The sequence below is a fragment of the Sorex fumeus genome, unplaced genomic scaffold (genome assembly GCF_029834395.1).
Source record: "Sorex fumeus unplaced genomic scaffold, SorFum_2.1 ptg000002l, whole genome shotgun sequence".
Classification (NCBI taxonomy): Eukaryota; Metazoa; Chordata; class Mammalia; order Eulipotyphla; family Soricidae; genus Sorex; species Sorex fumeus.
In genome coordinates this window covers 7,673,111-7,689,224 of record NW_026606059.1, presented here as the reverse complement: position 1 = coordinate 7,689,224, position 16,114 = coordinate 7,673,111, and the positions used below count along the sequence as shown (strand labels likewise).

Genomic DNA, 16,114 nt, shown 5'->3' with positions numbered 1-16,114 from the left:
ATTCTCATCAAATTGACAGTATTTTTTTGGGGGAAATTTTATTAGCAATAGTTACTTAAATAATCATGGTCACAGTCCTCCCCTTGTTCATCGATTTGTTTGAGTGGGCCCAGTAACGTCTCCATCATGAGACCTGTTGTTACTGTGTCTGACATATCGAATACGTCACGGGGAGCTTGCCAGGCTCTTTCGTGCGGGCGAGACACTCTCGGTAGCTTGCCGGGCTCTCCGAGAGGGCCGGAGGAATCGAACTCGGGTCAGCCATGTTGGCCTCTTGTAAGGCAAACGCCCTACTGCTGTGCTATTGCTCCAGTTCTACTTAAATAATGGGAAGTAAAAATAAATTATTTTAAATCTTCAGGTACTGTGACGCCAGTAGGGTAATTTTTTCCTGTATTTATTTTCTTACCTTTTTCTTCTTCTCTCTCTCCTTTTTTGTTTTTTGGAGGGATTTGGGGGTCATGCCCAGCAGTCCTCAGGGGTTCCTCCTGGGTCTGCACTTAGGGATCACTCCTGGTGGTGCTCGGGGGACCATATGGGATGCCGGGGATGAAACCTGGGTCAGCCACGTGCAAGGCAAATGCCCTCCCCGCTGTACTATCGCTCCAGCCCCAAGTTTTCCGTTTGGATGTCGCTGTTTTTCGTGTCGAGTACCTGAGGTGGGGTTGCAGTTTTGTGCAGAGTGTGTAGGAAAGTGTCCCAGCTGTCACATCCTGTGCGTGTGTTCTTGTGTCGGGACATGTCCATGTGCCCTGCACCGTGCTCAGCTCCCAGATGCCCTCACGAAAACGAGATACCTGTTGTGATCAGTGCTGTGAGGGCCTCAGCAGAGATGATAGTCAGTGCAGGGGGCCGTGGGGACCTCTTGAAACGGCCTGCTTAGGAAACGCTACCTTTTTCTGAGCAGATCTTAAGAGACTTCTGTGAAAACCTTTTGGTTTGTAAATTTTTTCTTTTTAGAATTATTGAGACAACAATTGAAATCATAACCATTTGAATGTTTGGCACATTACCTGCAGTTGAAATAGTGCTTAAAGTGCTTCTTGGGACTGGAGCAATAGCACAGCGGGTAGGGCCTTTGCCTTGCACGCGGCGAACCCGGGTTTGATTCCCAGCATCCCATATGGTCCTCTGAGCACCACTAGGAGTAACTCCTGAGTGCAGAGCCAGGAGTAACCCCTGTGCATTGCCAGGTGCGACCCAAAAAGCAAAAATAAAATAAAATAAAAATAAAAAATAAAGTGCTTCTTAAGTGCTACTCATCCAAGAAGGTTAATTTGAAAAGCAACTTTTCCAGTGACTTTGGAGCTAAGGAGAATCAAACATAAGGCTGGCCATTCATTGTTGGTTTTCCCTAAATATTTTAAAATTTAAAATGCGCCCTCAGCGAATGTAAACGTGTACAAAAATCAGTTCTTTGGCAAAAGGATAAAAAAATGACAGGTAAGAATTTTCTCCCACGGGAAACATTATAGGCTACTGTATTATTTGGTTGGAACTCTTTTTTTCTCCTTTATTATACTGTGACTATAAAAGAAAATTAAATTCTAAAAGTTAATAAGAGTGAACTTGGCTTACTGTTTCAGATCATGTTCTTTGCTGTCTTTTACGAGAGATTTATAGAAGATAAAATTCGGCAGTTTGTTGATTTATGCAGTATGAGCAATGTGAGTACTTTTGGCTTTCGCTTCCGACTTTCATTTTTCCCTTCTTAAAGGTCATGAGTACATGAAAAGAGGCTTTAAAAGTGATTTGGTATGATTGGATTTTTACTCTAATTTACACTGGTTGTTAACCTCAGAGATAAATTGTTGTAATAAGCTACAGGTTAATATTTAAGTGCTTTAGTTTTTTTCTTCATTTGCAGTTTAATTACAAATTCCTTATGCCTCCGAGTATTTCACTCATTCCACAGCTATGTAAAGTTTTCATATATCAACTCCGTGTCTTTCCTGGAAAATATCTTCAGTATCTTTTCCATCAACTCATTATTCTTTATTACCTTATTATGTCTTTTAACATATTTTCCAAGAATTTAAACCTCATTATTTTGAAAGGGAACAGTTTTAAGAGAGCTTCATTTCCATTGCTTCCCATATGTGTTGCTCATTAATATTTTTCCTTCTTTTTTTCATAGATATCAGTGTTTCTGTTATCCCACAAATGTTTTGGATATTATATTCATGGTAGATCAGTACATGGGCATGCGGATACTAATATGGAAGAAATGAATATGAATCTTAAGAGAGAAGCGGTATGACTGTTTTATATCTTTTATTTTTGAGGTTTTCTTAACTCAAGATTAGTAATGATATACATATTATATCATGCATTATGTTTATGTATATTTTTAATCCTCATTACTTGGAACATTACTGAATGAAAATGATCAAATTTAATTTTGTAGTTTCTACGTGAACTGTATTTCCGAATAACAACAGCAATGACAAAAAGTACAGTGGGGAAAAGTACTTCCTTATTATAAGGAATTCTTGAAAATCAGCGTACTATAGTGACAAATGGATTAATGTATGAAGGCGACATCATCTATAGATGCTAAGACAATTAAGTGACCTTTGGCAAGAAACAGTAGAATGAGGACACACGGTGTCATTATCTGTACACGCTTGCTCAATCTTATTTCAAATAAACATGGGAAAAATTTGTTAACAGACCTCAGTTTGGATGCTTACCAACTGAAGGCCATTCACTTAAGAGGAAAGGTTGTGGGTTAAACAAGAGTCTGTTCACATCCTAACATGAAAATATGGTGAACGTCTTGTCCTCAGAAAAACCCGTCTTACTCTCAGGCTTGCTGGGAAAGTAAGTTAGAAGAATTTTATGGTCATGGGCTAGGCCAAAAGGGAGTCCTGTCTCAGTACAATCCAGACTGGTGCCTGGTGAATAAGTCCCGGGCAGTCGTTTGAAATAACTTGGTCCAGTAACATCCTTCGCTGGGGTCTGCATGATCCACTTTGAGAGCCTTTCCAGAGAGCCTGGTGCTTGCCCTTTGCCCTTTGACCCCTTCCCGGGCCTGGTGTTCTTTAAACACGAGATCCACGAGAGCCTCTCTTAGCATTGAGACACAGGACCAGGGTCCAAAGAAAACGAGAGGTTATAAGAAGTACAGGTACTTGTTCTATGACGAACAAGATGGAAACTTAGGAACTTAGGGGATAAAAATCTGTATCTGGGGGCTGGAGCGATAGCACAGCGGGGAGGGCGTTTGCCTTGCACGCAGCCAACCTGGGTTCGATTCCCAGAATCCCATATGGTCCGCTGAGCACGGCCAGGAGTGATTCCTGAGTGCAGAGCCAAGAGTAATCCCTGTGCATTGCTGGGTGTGACCCAAAAGGAAATATATATATATATATATATATAAAATGTGTGTGTGTGTGTGTGTGTGTGTGTCTGTACATATAAGGAGCAAGACAGTCTGATGTTGCTGACCAACAGATGGACAGGACGAACTTAACTTTGTTCGATGTGGTCAGATCCCATTCTTGCCCAACTCTGTGGTGCTGAATATAATCAGGCCTCGAGATCTAACCGGTTTTCAGGAAACACAGGAGCACTGAAGCACAGATGAAACAGTAGTGCCTGAAGCAAATTTGCCGGATCCGTAATGAAGGCGGCCTCCCGGGACAGAGAAGCCAGTGTCCCCAGCAGAGCAGTCTCGTGAAACGGAAGGGGTGGGTGGTCGCGGTGGAAGAGCATTAGGGACTCAGGAGACAGAATCAGCAGACTGGGGAGAGAGTCCAGCGGGAAAGATGCTTGCCTTCCGAGCAGCCCTCCAGGATTCAGTCCGCAGCACCTTCAGGAGTGACCCCCCAGTGCAGAGTCAGGAGCAAACCCTCAGACTTCCAGGCGCTGATGCCAGCTCAGTAGGCCTGATCTTGAGAGGGGCCAGGAATAGCCACCAGGGCCAGAGCATGGTTGTCGCCCGGTGGCCTCAGCACAGGTCTTAGTTTCCAACCAGCCGGCAGACCCACACAAACAGACTTCAGTGGAGCTTAGAGGGCTGCCTGAGGAACCTTGGGGGAGGTCTCTGTCTCAAACTGTAGTGCCAGGAAAATGTCAGTGGAATTCTGATTATTGTAATATGCGATGCAAAATGAAAGTGTTGCATTTTCTTTTGGAAATAGATAAAAATGTTATTTATCTGGCATGGGGATGGGTGGGGGAGCTGGGGAGGAAGGGAATCCCACACTGGCGATGATGCTCGACCCGTGCTCAGGACTCTGCACTCAGGGCTCAGTCCTGGTCGGGCTCAGGGGACCGTTTGTGGTGCCGGGCATGAGCCAGGATTGGCTGTATGCAAGGCAAGCGCCCGGTGCACTGTGCTACCTCTCCGGCCCCCAAAATGTTACACTTTTAAAAGAAAAAAATTTATTATTATTTTTTTATTGAATTACCGTGAGGTAGAAAACTGTTCCTGATTGGGTTTCAGCCATAGAGTGTTCCAATACCCATCCCTCTGCCACTGAACATTTCTCAGCACCTGTGACCCAAGGTTCCCTCCAGCCTGTTCAAGCCAGACCCACCCCAGCCTGCCTCTATGGCGGGCGCCTCTCTTCTCTCCCTCCCTCTCTCTTTCTCTCTCTTCCTCCGTCTCTCTCTTTCTCTCTCTCCTCCCTTTCCCTCTCTCTCTTTCACTCTCTCTCTCTCCCTCCCTCTCTCCTGTCACTTTCCCTCATTTTAGGCATTATGGTTTGCAGTGAATGTTACCATTTTAATCGTAAAATTTTCACTTTTTAGGAAAATTTGTGTAGCCAAAGAGGTTTGGTACCTAACACTGACGGCCAGACTTTTCAGATTGCAATTTCTAGCCAGATGAGACAACACTACGACAGAATCCATGAGACACTAACCAGGGTATGTACAATGGCAGGTTTATTTAGTCAGTGTTTCACGTTACTCAAATCTAAGACTGCATGACGTGTTGCTCTTCCTTTTGTCTTTTCTGTTAGAAAAATGGCCCTGCCAGACTATTGAGTTCATCAACAAACACTTTTGAGCAGAGTATAAAGGCATATCACACCATGAATAAATTTCTGGGCTCTTTCATTGATCATGTATGTATTTTGGCATTTTATATTTAAACTTCTTAAACAACTCGTAAAAGGTCAACTAGGAATGTTAATTTTTTTTTCAGCCAATTAAGGGGATAAAAATGCTTCAGGGGAGTTCTTTGCCCATCCCACAGTTGCAGGGGCTCTTCCTGGCGCTGGTCAGGAGTGATCCCAGATGGTGCCCATGTTACCCACTGTGGTGCCAGCAAGCGCCTGACCCTCTGAACTCTCCCTCCGCCCATTGCTGAGCTTTCCTTTTTGGCTGTCAAAATTAATGCTGCAGTTACGGAATAGAATTAGGTTTGCATAAATTTCAGATGAGATTGTATGTGTCTTTAGGTTAATGAGATTGCCTGATTACCTCACATTATGCATTAGAGTTTTAAAGTCAACTATCAGAATATTAGTGTATAATTCATTGTAGAAATATGTTATTCTTTGATTGTGCATCTAAGAACCTTGTTATATATATATATTTTTTTTTCAAATATATCCAACTTGGAATACTACCAAGGGAATTTTGTTGTAAAACCCAGTATGTAAGTTCACTATTTTTTTTTTTTTTTTTTTTTTTTTTGCTTTTTGGGTCACGCCCAGCAATGCACAGGGGTAACTCCTGGCTCTGCACTCAGGAATCACTCCTGGTGGTGCTTGGGGGACCATATGGGATGCTGGGAATCGAACCCGGGTCGGCCGCGTGCAAGGCAAACACCCTACCCCCTGTGCTATCATTTTAGCCCCTATTTTTGAAGAACAGATTTTTGTGTGTACTATGTGTCTTTCATTCTCTCCCTTAATTTTACATTAATTGAGGTGCATTTGTTTCACTGCTGTTTTTAAAATAATATTTTTTTATACTAGGTTCATAAGGAAATGGACTACTTTATAAAAGATAAGTTGCTTCTCGAAAGAATTCTCGGAATCGAATTTATGGAACCAATGGAAAAAAGCATCTTTTACAATGGTATTCTTTCATCCTTTATTATTTTAAAATTTTTCTTTATTTTATTTTGTAAAGATTTTATTATTGAATCACTGTGAAATAGGCACTTACAAAGCTGTTCATGATTGGGTTTCAGCCCTACAGTGTTCCCGCACCCATCCCTCCACCAGGGCACATTTCTCAGCACCAGGGTCCCCAGCTTCCCTCCCATCACCCCACAGCCTCTCCTCTCCCCCCCTCCTTTCCTTGCTCCCCGCCCCCCCCACCCTCGGACATTGTGGTTTGCAATACAGATGCTGAAAGATTTTTCATACGGATACTTTCAGCACTCTGTTCTTATCCAGCGTGGTCATTCCCAACTGTTACTGTCATCCTGGTCCCGTCTCTGTCTTACCTTCCCTCCGTCCCACACTGTTTTACTGTTTTAAGTTTTAAGTTTGGACAAACTTGCAGGCTATCGAATGTCGCCTGCCCACAGGGCAGAGTCTGGCAAACTCCCCGTGGCGTACCAAATATGCCAAATACCAGTAACAATGATGGGTCTCATTCTCCTAAAGAGCCGTGAATATAATCTCAGGGCTAGGATGAAAGAGACGTTACTGGGGCCTGCTCGAGGCAATCGATGATTAACAGGATGATGAAATGAAATGAAAATGAAAAAGTTTTAAGAAAAGGACAGTTTATCATAGGTCTATATTGAGTTTTAAAATTTTCGATTCACATTGTGTATTGCCATTTTTGCAGATGAAAGTTATTCACTCACTAATGTCCTGTGGACCAAACCCCCACTCCCCAAAAAAAGAAAAGAGAAAGAAAATAATAACATTATTCAAATTCTTTTTTTTTAAATTTATTTTATTTTTTAGTTTTGGGGGCCACAGCCAGTAGTGCTCAGGGCTTCCTCCTGGCTATACTCCTGGCTATATATTCAGGAATCACTTGTGGCACGTTCGGGGAACTATATGGCATATTGGGGATCAAACTTGGGCTGGCAGCATGCAAGTCAGACACCCTACCAACTGTACACTCTCCCCAGCCCTAACATTATTAAAATCATTTAAAAATATATACATATTTTATATAAGCTGTCCAACCCCGAAGGTGACACACGGACTTAGAGTACTGGCCCAGCGGTCTCAGGTCCCTGAGCTCACGGCCCAAACCACAGCTGGTGAATATTAATGCCATCAGAGAACCAGATTTGGGAATCAGAATTACTATGGCAGCAGTAGCTAGGTTGAGTTCAGGAGATGTATACAGGCTGATAGTTTGACTCAGAGTCTAGCTTTCAGGGGCTGGAGAGAGAGAGTACAGCGGCTGGGGCGCGGACCTGGCATGCACCAGCCTGGATTCTGTCTCGGTCACCGCATGAGGTTCCCAGAGCCCTGCCAGGAGCCAGCCCTGAGCACTGGGGGTAGCCCCCAGGCTAAAAATAATAATAATTATAGCATGTGTGCGTGCGTGCGTGCATGCATGCGTGCGTGTGTGTGTGTGTGTGTGTGTGTGTGTGTGTGTGTGTTTGGGGAGGGCTTCAGTTGTTGGATTTTTTTTTTTCTTTCTGTTTTTGGGTGACACCCAGCGATGCTCAGTGGTTACTCCTGGCTCTGCACTCAGGAATTACTCCTGGCAGTGCTCAGGGAACCATATGGGATGCTGGGAATCAAACCTGGGTCAGCCACGTGCAAGGCAGATGCCCTACCCACTGTACTATCACTCCAGTCCCCAGTTGTTGGTTTTGAATAAAAATTCTGATCTCAGTAAATCTTAACCATTTACTTTTTTGTGTTCACTCTTTCTCTGTTTAAATTGGTAAAACTCCTTATATAACTATATGTATATGTGTGTGTGTGTATATATATATATCACGGTCACGGTCACGGTCCTCCCGTTGTTCATTGATTTGCTCAAGCAGGCACAGTAATGTTTCCATCGTGAGACTTGTTGTTACTGTGTTTGGCATATCGAATATGTCACAGGGAGTTTGCCAGGCTTTGCCGTGTGGGCAAGATACTCTCGGTAACTTGCCGGGCTCTCTGAGAGGGGCGGAGGAATCGAACTTGGCTCGGCCATGTTGGCTGTGTGCAAGGCAAAGTCCTACCCACTGTGCTGTCGCTCCAGCCCATATATATGTGTGTCTATATATATATGTCTAATACATATGTCTAATATATATATAGACACACATATGTATGTATATAGATATAGATATAGATATAGATCAGGTATGGGCTGGAGTGATAGCACAGCAGATAGGGCATTTGCCTTGTAGGTAGCCAACCTGAATTTGACCCCTAGCATCCCATATGGTCCCCCGAGCATCGCCAGGAGTCATTCCTGAGTGCAGAGCCAGGAGTAACCCCTGAGCATCGCTGAGTGTGACCACACACCCCCCAAAAAAAAATCTGGTATGGACCATTCCCTGTGAGTATTGGTAGACACACAGGAAAAGGGTGTTAAAAATAAAAAATAATCTGTTTCAAAAATACAACCTTATTTATTTTTTAAATATATGTGCAGCATTATATATTTGTTGGAAATTGATTGCAGGTTTGTTCTGTTTTCTTTGTTTCTGATTCATATCATCTGTGACCTCTTTTACAGATGAAAGTTACTCATTCAGCAGTGTTCTGTATTATGGAAATGAAGGCGTTCTTCTTATCTTTGATCTGCTGTTCTTCTGTGTTGTGGATTTAGCTTGCCAAAATTTTATTTTAGCGGCCTGCCTTACATACCTACAACAAGAGGTAAATTAAATTAAAATTTGTTTTCTGGGTTCCTTTTAGAAGACTTATATTCGAAGTTGATATTTATTTTTATTGCATAGAGTAATAGTATTTACATTCAGAAATGATTATCCTCCCCCAAAGCAGTGTTTCAGGATAGAACCCCGTTCTGTCCTCTCCTTCAAGGTCAGTGAAATACTTGGGCCTCGAGGGGGCGTCTGATATCTGGAGGAAGTGTGAAGGAAATCTGGTGGGCAGTCGCCTGAACTGCTCCTTCCTGGACGGCAGCCTTCACCGTCAGTTCTGGGGGTTCCAGCACCCACACACTCCACAGGGCAGCCCCCAAGAGGCCCCAGCAACTCGCACATCTTCTTTCGTCTGGATTAAAAACATAACGTGTGGGTGGCTGTGGAGTCTGAAATGGAGATTGTCAGAAATGACAACCAAGTTTTTGAAATGCTATTATTAATAGTTATATAATAAAAACCCAGCTCCTGGAAGTGCGCAGCCACATTTGTGGCCGTGAAACATCTTATTATCTCGTTCTTACTTTGGACAATCTGGCAGGCTACCGAATGTAACCTGCCCACACGGAGAGTCTGGCAAACTCCCCGTGGTGTATCCAATATGCCAAATACCAGTAACAATGATGGGTCTCATTCTCCTAACCCTGAAAGAGCATTGAACATGGCACTTTTTAAAATCTCAGGGATAGGACCAAGGAGACGTTACTGGTGTCTGCTCGAGGCAATTGACGAACAACAGGATGGTCGTGATCGTGATCGTGATTATTAATGTTACCCACATACCCCCCAGTATGCCAAGGAAGCATGCAAATTAATAAAACGTTAATTGTTACAGACAAACTCTGTTTCTTCCAGGTAGATTCTTCTGATGTTTCCTTAGGTTTTAGAGCTAGAGAAAATTGCATTGCCAAGTTTTCTTCTTGTGGGTGCGAGAGGCCAGCAGGACTATCCCCATCGGTCTTTGGGAGACCAGAGGACCTTGGGGCCCACCCGGAGCCCGCACTTGTTGGCCTAGCTCTCCAACCCCTTCCCGACAGTCTCTGTGACCATGAGATTTGTATTCCCCAGAAAAATGTGTTCTAAATTAGAGATGCACTGCTTTGGTATTATTTAAGATGGTAATAGCCCTGCTTTGATGATGGCATTTAACATGATAATAGCCCTGACATAATTTTGTCTATCAGATCTCTAACACAGGAAAAGAGCCAGGAGAATCAGTTTGATTTAGGTATTTTAGTTGATGTGTATATTTAATTATCTTTCTGTGTATCCTCTTTTTATTCTTAATTGTTGAATTTCCTCCCCCAGATTTTTAGGTTCATCCGTATTACAGTAGGACAGAAGAATTTGGCATCCAAAACATTGGTGGATCAAAGATTTCTGATCTAACATGTTCAATAGCTCAAAGCCGCAATATTGTTATGGCAAAAATGTCATGACTTTCAGGTTTGTTTTTTAAAAGGATTTTTTACTGTTTTTATAAATCCACAGATTTATTTTTGTAGCTTTTATAAACATTTTTGTGTGTGTGAATACATAATGTGTTAGAATGGAAAATGTGATTTTCCTGTTATGTACTGTTCTTAATTTTCTATCTCATAAATTGCATAGGGCATAGGAGCTAAAGAATTCCACACGTTGCTTTCAACAGAAACCCTTAAGGATCCTCAGAGAGGTTTCCATTATTTTTATTTATCGATCATTTCATGATGGATATTGTCTAGTTTTTCACAGTGTCAAAATTATGTAATTCCAAGTTCAAGCCCAGTTTCCAGTCCGGTGTTTTCTCGTTTTATATATTTCATATCAAATAAATGTTGAAAATATTTCCAAAGTTGCCTGGACATTTTAAGTTGTATTTTTGGTGGCTCAATTTGTCGCATCTTAATTGCTCACCCTGGCAGTGGACTATTCAATAATGAGTTACGGGACATTACATGAAGGGATGTGTTCTCACCCCTTTGTACACCTGCTCTCTGAGATCAACATACCACATCTCTGGTATAATTTACCCTTATTCGGAGGCCTCATGAAAGTGGTCGGTTTTATTTATTAAAGTTTTTCCCTTGTTTATATTAAGCATCATGATGTAATAAACAGTTGCTGATAATGGAGTTTTATGCATTCAGCATTCCAGCACCTCCCTCAAGTAGCATTCCAGCACCTCCCATCAAGTAGCATACTCTTCCCTCGAGTAGCATTTGTTGTTCTTATTTGGTTATTGGTCACTTTGTGGAGCTTTTTTTTTTTTTTTGGCTTTTTGGGTCACACCCAGCAATGCTCAGGGGTTACTCCTGGCTCTGCATTCAGGAATCACTCCTGGCGGTGCTCGGGGGACCATATGGGATACTGGGAATCGAACCCGGGTTGGCCGTGAGCAAGGCAAACGCCCTACCTGCTTTCCTATTGCTCCAGCCCTCGTTTTTGTTTTTTAGAACAAGTTTATTGGAAAGCAAAAGAGAAACGTCCCTATACTTGGAAGAACATAGCAAAAGTCTGAAGTTCCCCTAGAGATTCCTAGACATTTTTAATTCACATTTTAAGACAGCTTCTGAATTTTTGTCCTTCGGTTATGTTAGAAATTTTCTTTGCTAACAGTAAATTTATCAAACTGTATTACAAGATAATTTTTCTTTTTTTTAAATTTATTATTTATTGAATCACTGTGGGAAAAGTTACAAAGCTTTCAGGTTTAGGTCTCAGTCATGTAAATATCAAACACATTTCCCTTTACCAATACTTATTTTTTACCACGAAGAACCCCAATAAAACCCCACCCCCCACCCCTCCCAGTTCCTGTGAGGCAGATGAATTCTAGTTAACACTCTATCTGCTTTGATTAGATTCACTGTTTCAATAAAAAATTCACCACTATTATTTAAAGTTTACCCCCCCCCCAAATCAGATATGCTGAAAAAGTATTGTGAAGTGATTTGCTTTCTACAGCTGGGTTCAAGAATTAAATGTCGCGCGGCCACTATTGTGCCCGCGCAGTTTTGGATTTCTGCTATTCTACTTCTTAACCCTGGAAGTATTTCTACTGAAAGTCAGATAATTAAGAGATTGGTTTCTGTGCTCTAGGGCCGTGGCCGTGCCGGAGAGCCGCTCGTGGGGGGCAACTAGTGACCTCGGTAGGGCGTGAGGAACGGGCCGGAACGCCACCCTTCCCATGAGGTTTTAGTCGCCCCCACACCCCCGGCTCAGACCTGCTCTCCACAAGGCTCCCATGCGGCTGCCATCTTTCTTTCCAGAGGGGAGCACAAGATAATTTTTCAAAGCAAACTTCATCTTAAGTCAGTAGATCTGTGGTTTTTGTGCTCTGCTTTGGGGCCGTTTGGGGTCTGCCGTGTGCTGGAGTTGGGCAGGGCTCACTCTGGGCCTCAGCAGGCACACTCAGCCCACGCAGCTCTCTCCAGACCCTGAATTTATTTATTTTTTTCATTTTTCATTTTTTCATTTCATCATCCTGTTGTTTGTTGATTGCCTCGAGCAGGCCCCAGTAACGTCTCTTTCATCCTAACCCTGAGATTATATTCAAGGCTCTTTAGGAGAATAAGACCCATCATTGTTACTGGTATTTGGCATATTTGGTACGCCACGGGGAGTTTGCCAGACTCTGCCCTGTGGGCAGGCTACATTCGATAGCCTGCAAGTTTGTCCAAAGTAGGAATGAGATGATAAGATGTCATAAAAGATGTCCTGATAAGATGTCACGCGGCCGCAAATGTGGCCGCGCGGTTCCGGGAGCTCATTTTTTAATGAGAAAAATTTAGAATTCAATCATTTTAAAGTGTGTGCTGTGTACTTATGAATCATCTTCTATAAATCATGTGAGAAGGTGAAGGTCTTGTACCCCAAAACTAAAAATTCTTACTGCTTTCTCTGTAGACTATATAGAAACTTAAATTTAACACAATGTAGCTGTTTTTTATATTTCTGAATTAAGAGTACAGAATAAAATATTTTGTGTGTCGGTTTCCTATTTGACTGATATGTATTTCCTAAAATAGTCATCATAAGTAAAATAAGTCTTATCTGGGGAGGGGCCCAAAGTTACCAAGATGGAATTTTTAAATTTTCTCTTAGTCTTGAGGACAACGGGAGAAAGAAGTGGGACTTAAGGAATGTTTGAAACTCCAGGTTTTTAGGCTCACAGTATGGAAAGGCTTTATGAGAGCCATGGGGGTAAATATGCCAGCATGGATTATCAAGGCCAGTCACTCAGAAACATACAAGAAAAATTCAACTCTTTTTCCATGTATGAGAAGTTAATATTAGTGTAAATATTTTTCCATATTTTTTATTAAAAAAATTTTTTTTTTATAAAATGGGCTGGCTTTTCAACTGCCAGAGAGAGAATGAGTGTGCGGTTGCTTATTTTTACATGGGGATCTTTAAACACCAAGGTGGTGGCAGAGAGTGTGCAGTTGATAGGTGCTTGCTGCACATGTGGTCTGGGCTCAATCCCTGGCACTGAGTAGGGTCCCACGAGCCCCGGGAGGAGTGGCTCAGTCTTCCAAGCCAAGGGTGAGCAATCACAGAACAAAACAAAAGTGGGGTCAGTCGACTCACCTCATGAAATGTAGAAAAAAAGGATTTTAAAATTACCTTAGCCATTCAGTATTATTTTAAAATCTTGTTTAGGTACTTAACGATACTCAGGTTTCGAACACTGTCAGCCCCTTTATTCACATGCCACAATTTGTGATCAGTGTAGTATCCCACGGGATCCATTTCCATGCATGTGTTTCTGCCTCATAAAATCTCTTATTTTGTGTCTTCTATCCCAAATCGTATTGAATGTTTATTAAAATATTTACCTAGAAGCGTTGGATGCATGAGCCATTTTATTTGGTTAGGAAAGAAACTCAGTTAACTAGAGGTTCCTGAGGAGCTACTGTGTACTCCTCAGAAAGAGACCGGTCCCTGAAGTTAATTCTGCAGATCAGTTGCACGGTTCTGAGATGTCAGTATTTGCTTCCTTCCCTGCCGTTGCTGTCTGAACTATGACTTGAGAAGGCTCTACTGGTTTCCAAGATTCAGACATTCAGAGTGAGCGTTATTAACTCACCTCACAAGCAGAGAACTTGAGATCCTTTTTGCTGCCTGTAAATAAAAGCTGAGCTGAGCTAAGAGTGAGGAGCACAGAGGCGTCCTGGGAAGGCATCAGCAGAAGCCTGGTGTCTGAGTGGGACTTGATCCTGTGACCGGGGAGCTTTGGTGCCTTAAGCCATCTGTCCTCCTTGTACTTTGTCCTGCATCTCCACGATGGAAATCATGGCCTTGGTCTGCTACTTGTAGGAATGAACTCATTAGGAGAGACGTAACAATTAGTCAGCTCTGAGCACTGGGGAGTTTATAATTTTTAGTGTAAAATCTGTTCCCGGGCCAGAGAGAGAGAGCACAGAAGTGCTGGGCTTGCCCGCGGTCCAGCCAGGGCTCAGGAGGTCCCCCGGGTGCTGGAAGGGGTGACCCCTGAACACAGCCAGAGGTGGCCCCAGCCCAAGGAATAGCATCTCTGCCTTTGGGTGCATTTTCCCACTGACTGTGGTGCTGCAGCAAAGGACAAACCTGAGCCCTGGGTTCGATCCCCCACACCTCATGAAACACCACCCAAAAGGCAGCCGCTAAATGTGTGTTCTCTCCAACTAACAAACCTAACAGTTAGATCCAGATTCTGGTTCTCAGTGACTGACCGTCAGAAACTCCCAGGCCTGTTTCTCCCACAGCCGCTCAGTGCTACTTCTGGAAGGGCTTTGAGGGAAGCAGAAGGGAAAGCCCTGTCAGCTCAGGGTGGGTGCTGCTCCCCGCTGGCTTACAGATGGGGCGGAGAGCTCCCCATCTGCTCTTTCAGTCACGGATTCAAGTATTTCTACAGCTCGTTCCTATCTCCAAAGTAGAGGAAATAGGAGGAATAGACACTAATCAGAGATAGGAAAAATAATCTAGGGATCACAGCAATAGCACAGCAGGGAGAGTATTTGCCTTGTACGTGGCCGACCCGGGTTCGATCCCAGGCATCTCATATGGTCCCCGAGCACCCCTAGGAGTAATTCCTGAGTGCAGAGCCAGGAGTAACCCTGAGCATCGCCAGGTGTGACTCAAAAAGTCAAAAAAATCAAAAAGAAAAAAATGATCCAGCCACAGAAGTGTAACATGGGGGTAAGTTCTAGGCTGTATTGATTTAAGTTACGAACTTCCTCCAGGAAAGAGAGAGTTCTCCTAAGATTTACAGATAAGCCGCGGAGGCCCAGGGCAGGAGGGCCTGAGATGGCAGAGGGACCATGTGCTTGTGGGGAACTGCAGGGCTGTGGGGGCTCCCTTTTCCCCTCAGTAATCTGAGAAGCAACAAGCTAGACTCGCCAAGTTTTAGAGTTATTGGCTCAGCCAGTTCTTAGAGCCAAGGTCCTTTTACAGCTGCATTTGGTACACGGCCCCGGGAACACAGCGCTTGGTGTGACCTGTCCACCGCAGGCAGGATTCCTGTGCCTTAACCATTGCACTGCCAAGAGCTGACCCCGAAGATCCACCCCTGTAACCTCCAGCGTGGCTGTCCTAGTAACTCACACTGGCCCACCCCAGCCTGCTTACAGTGCCCTGCCCTCAGCTTCACTGCATGAGCTCCTGGAGGCTGGTCCAGGGCCTCTGGCTCACGCCGTTCTTTCCCACACAGCCCCGTATGGGCTGTTCCTTCGTGCTGAGCCTTCCGGGCCTGTGATCATCATCGCGTCTTGATCTTCCTGGGTAATCACCGTCCAATCCATAGAGGAACTCGGAGAGGTTCATGTGGGCGGTTGAGGGAGATGACGTTGAGAAGGAAAGCGAGCCCTCTCAGTGAAAGTAGAGAGAGAGTGTGGGGGAAATTGCCACAGAGGCAGAGGAGGAGTGGAACTGTGTGTGGGGGAATGGGGAGAGGGGTACTGGGGACATTGGCGGTGGGAAATGTACACTGGTGGAGGAAGGAGTGTTTGATCAATGTATGACTGATTCTCAACATAAAAGCTTTGTAGCTATCTCACGTGATTCTATTAAAAAAAATAAAGTTTTTTTTTTCACAGGACCCAAAAGAAGAGAGAGAGAACAAAAGGGAATGCCCTGCCACAGAGGCAGGGTGGGATGGGGGGGATGGGGCGTGGGAGGGATGCTGGGACCCGTGGTGGTGGAGGATGGGCACTGGTGGAGGGATGGGTACTTGATCATTGTATAACTGAAACCCAAGCACAAAAATTTGTAAGTCTATAACTGTACCTCGTGGTGTTTCACTAATAAAAAAAAATAAAGGTTTTAATATCAAACCACAATCGAGCTGGGCAGAGAAATAGCACAGGTTAAAACTCTTGCCTAGCGTAT

The 16,114-nt window shown here is 43.6% G+C and overlaps 1 protein-coding gene across 1 annotated transcript in view; it reads left to right on the top strand.

Annotated features, from left to right (window-relative positions):
- The window catches only part of TMEM67 (transmembrane protein 67), a 58,197-nt gene extending 42,351 nt beyond the window's left edge, over window positions 1-15,846 (top strand). Inside the window, exons 22-29 of the mRNA XM_056112678.1 lie at window positions 1,587-1,667; window positions 2,138-2,254; window positions 4,759-4,875; window positions 4,971-5,075; window positions 5,934-6,036; window positions 8,617-8,759; window positions 10,073-10,210; window positions 15,823-15,846. Of these exons, the coding sequence (XP_055968653.1) occupies window positions 1,587-1,667; window positions 2,138-2,254; window positions 4,759-4,875; window positions 4,971-5,075; window positions 5,934-6,036; window positions 8,617-8,759; window positions 10,073-10,153 (747 nt within the window). The 3' untranslated portion in view covers window positions 10,154-10,210; window positions 15,823-15,846. The remainder of the gene's footprint in view (window positions 1-1,586; window positions 1,668-2,137; window positions 2,255-4,758; window positions 4,876-4,970; window positions 5,076-5,933; window positions 6,037-8,616; window positions 8,760-10,072; window positions 10,211-15,822) is intronic.
- Window positions 15,847-16,114: the final 268 nt, after the last annotated feature.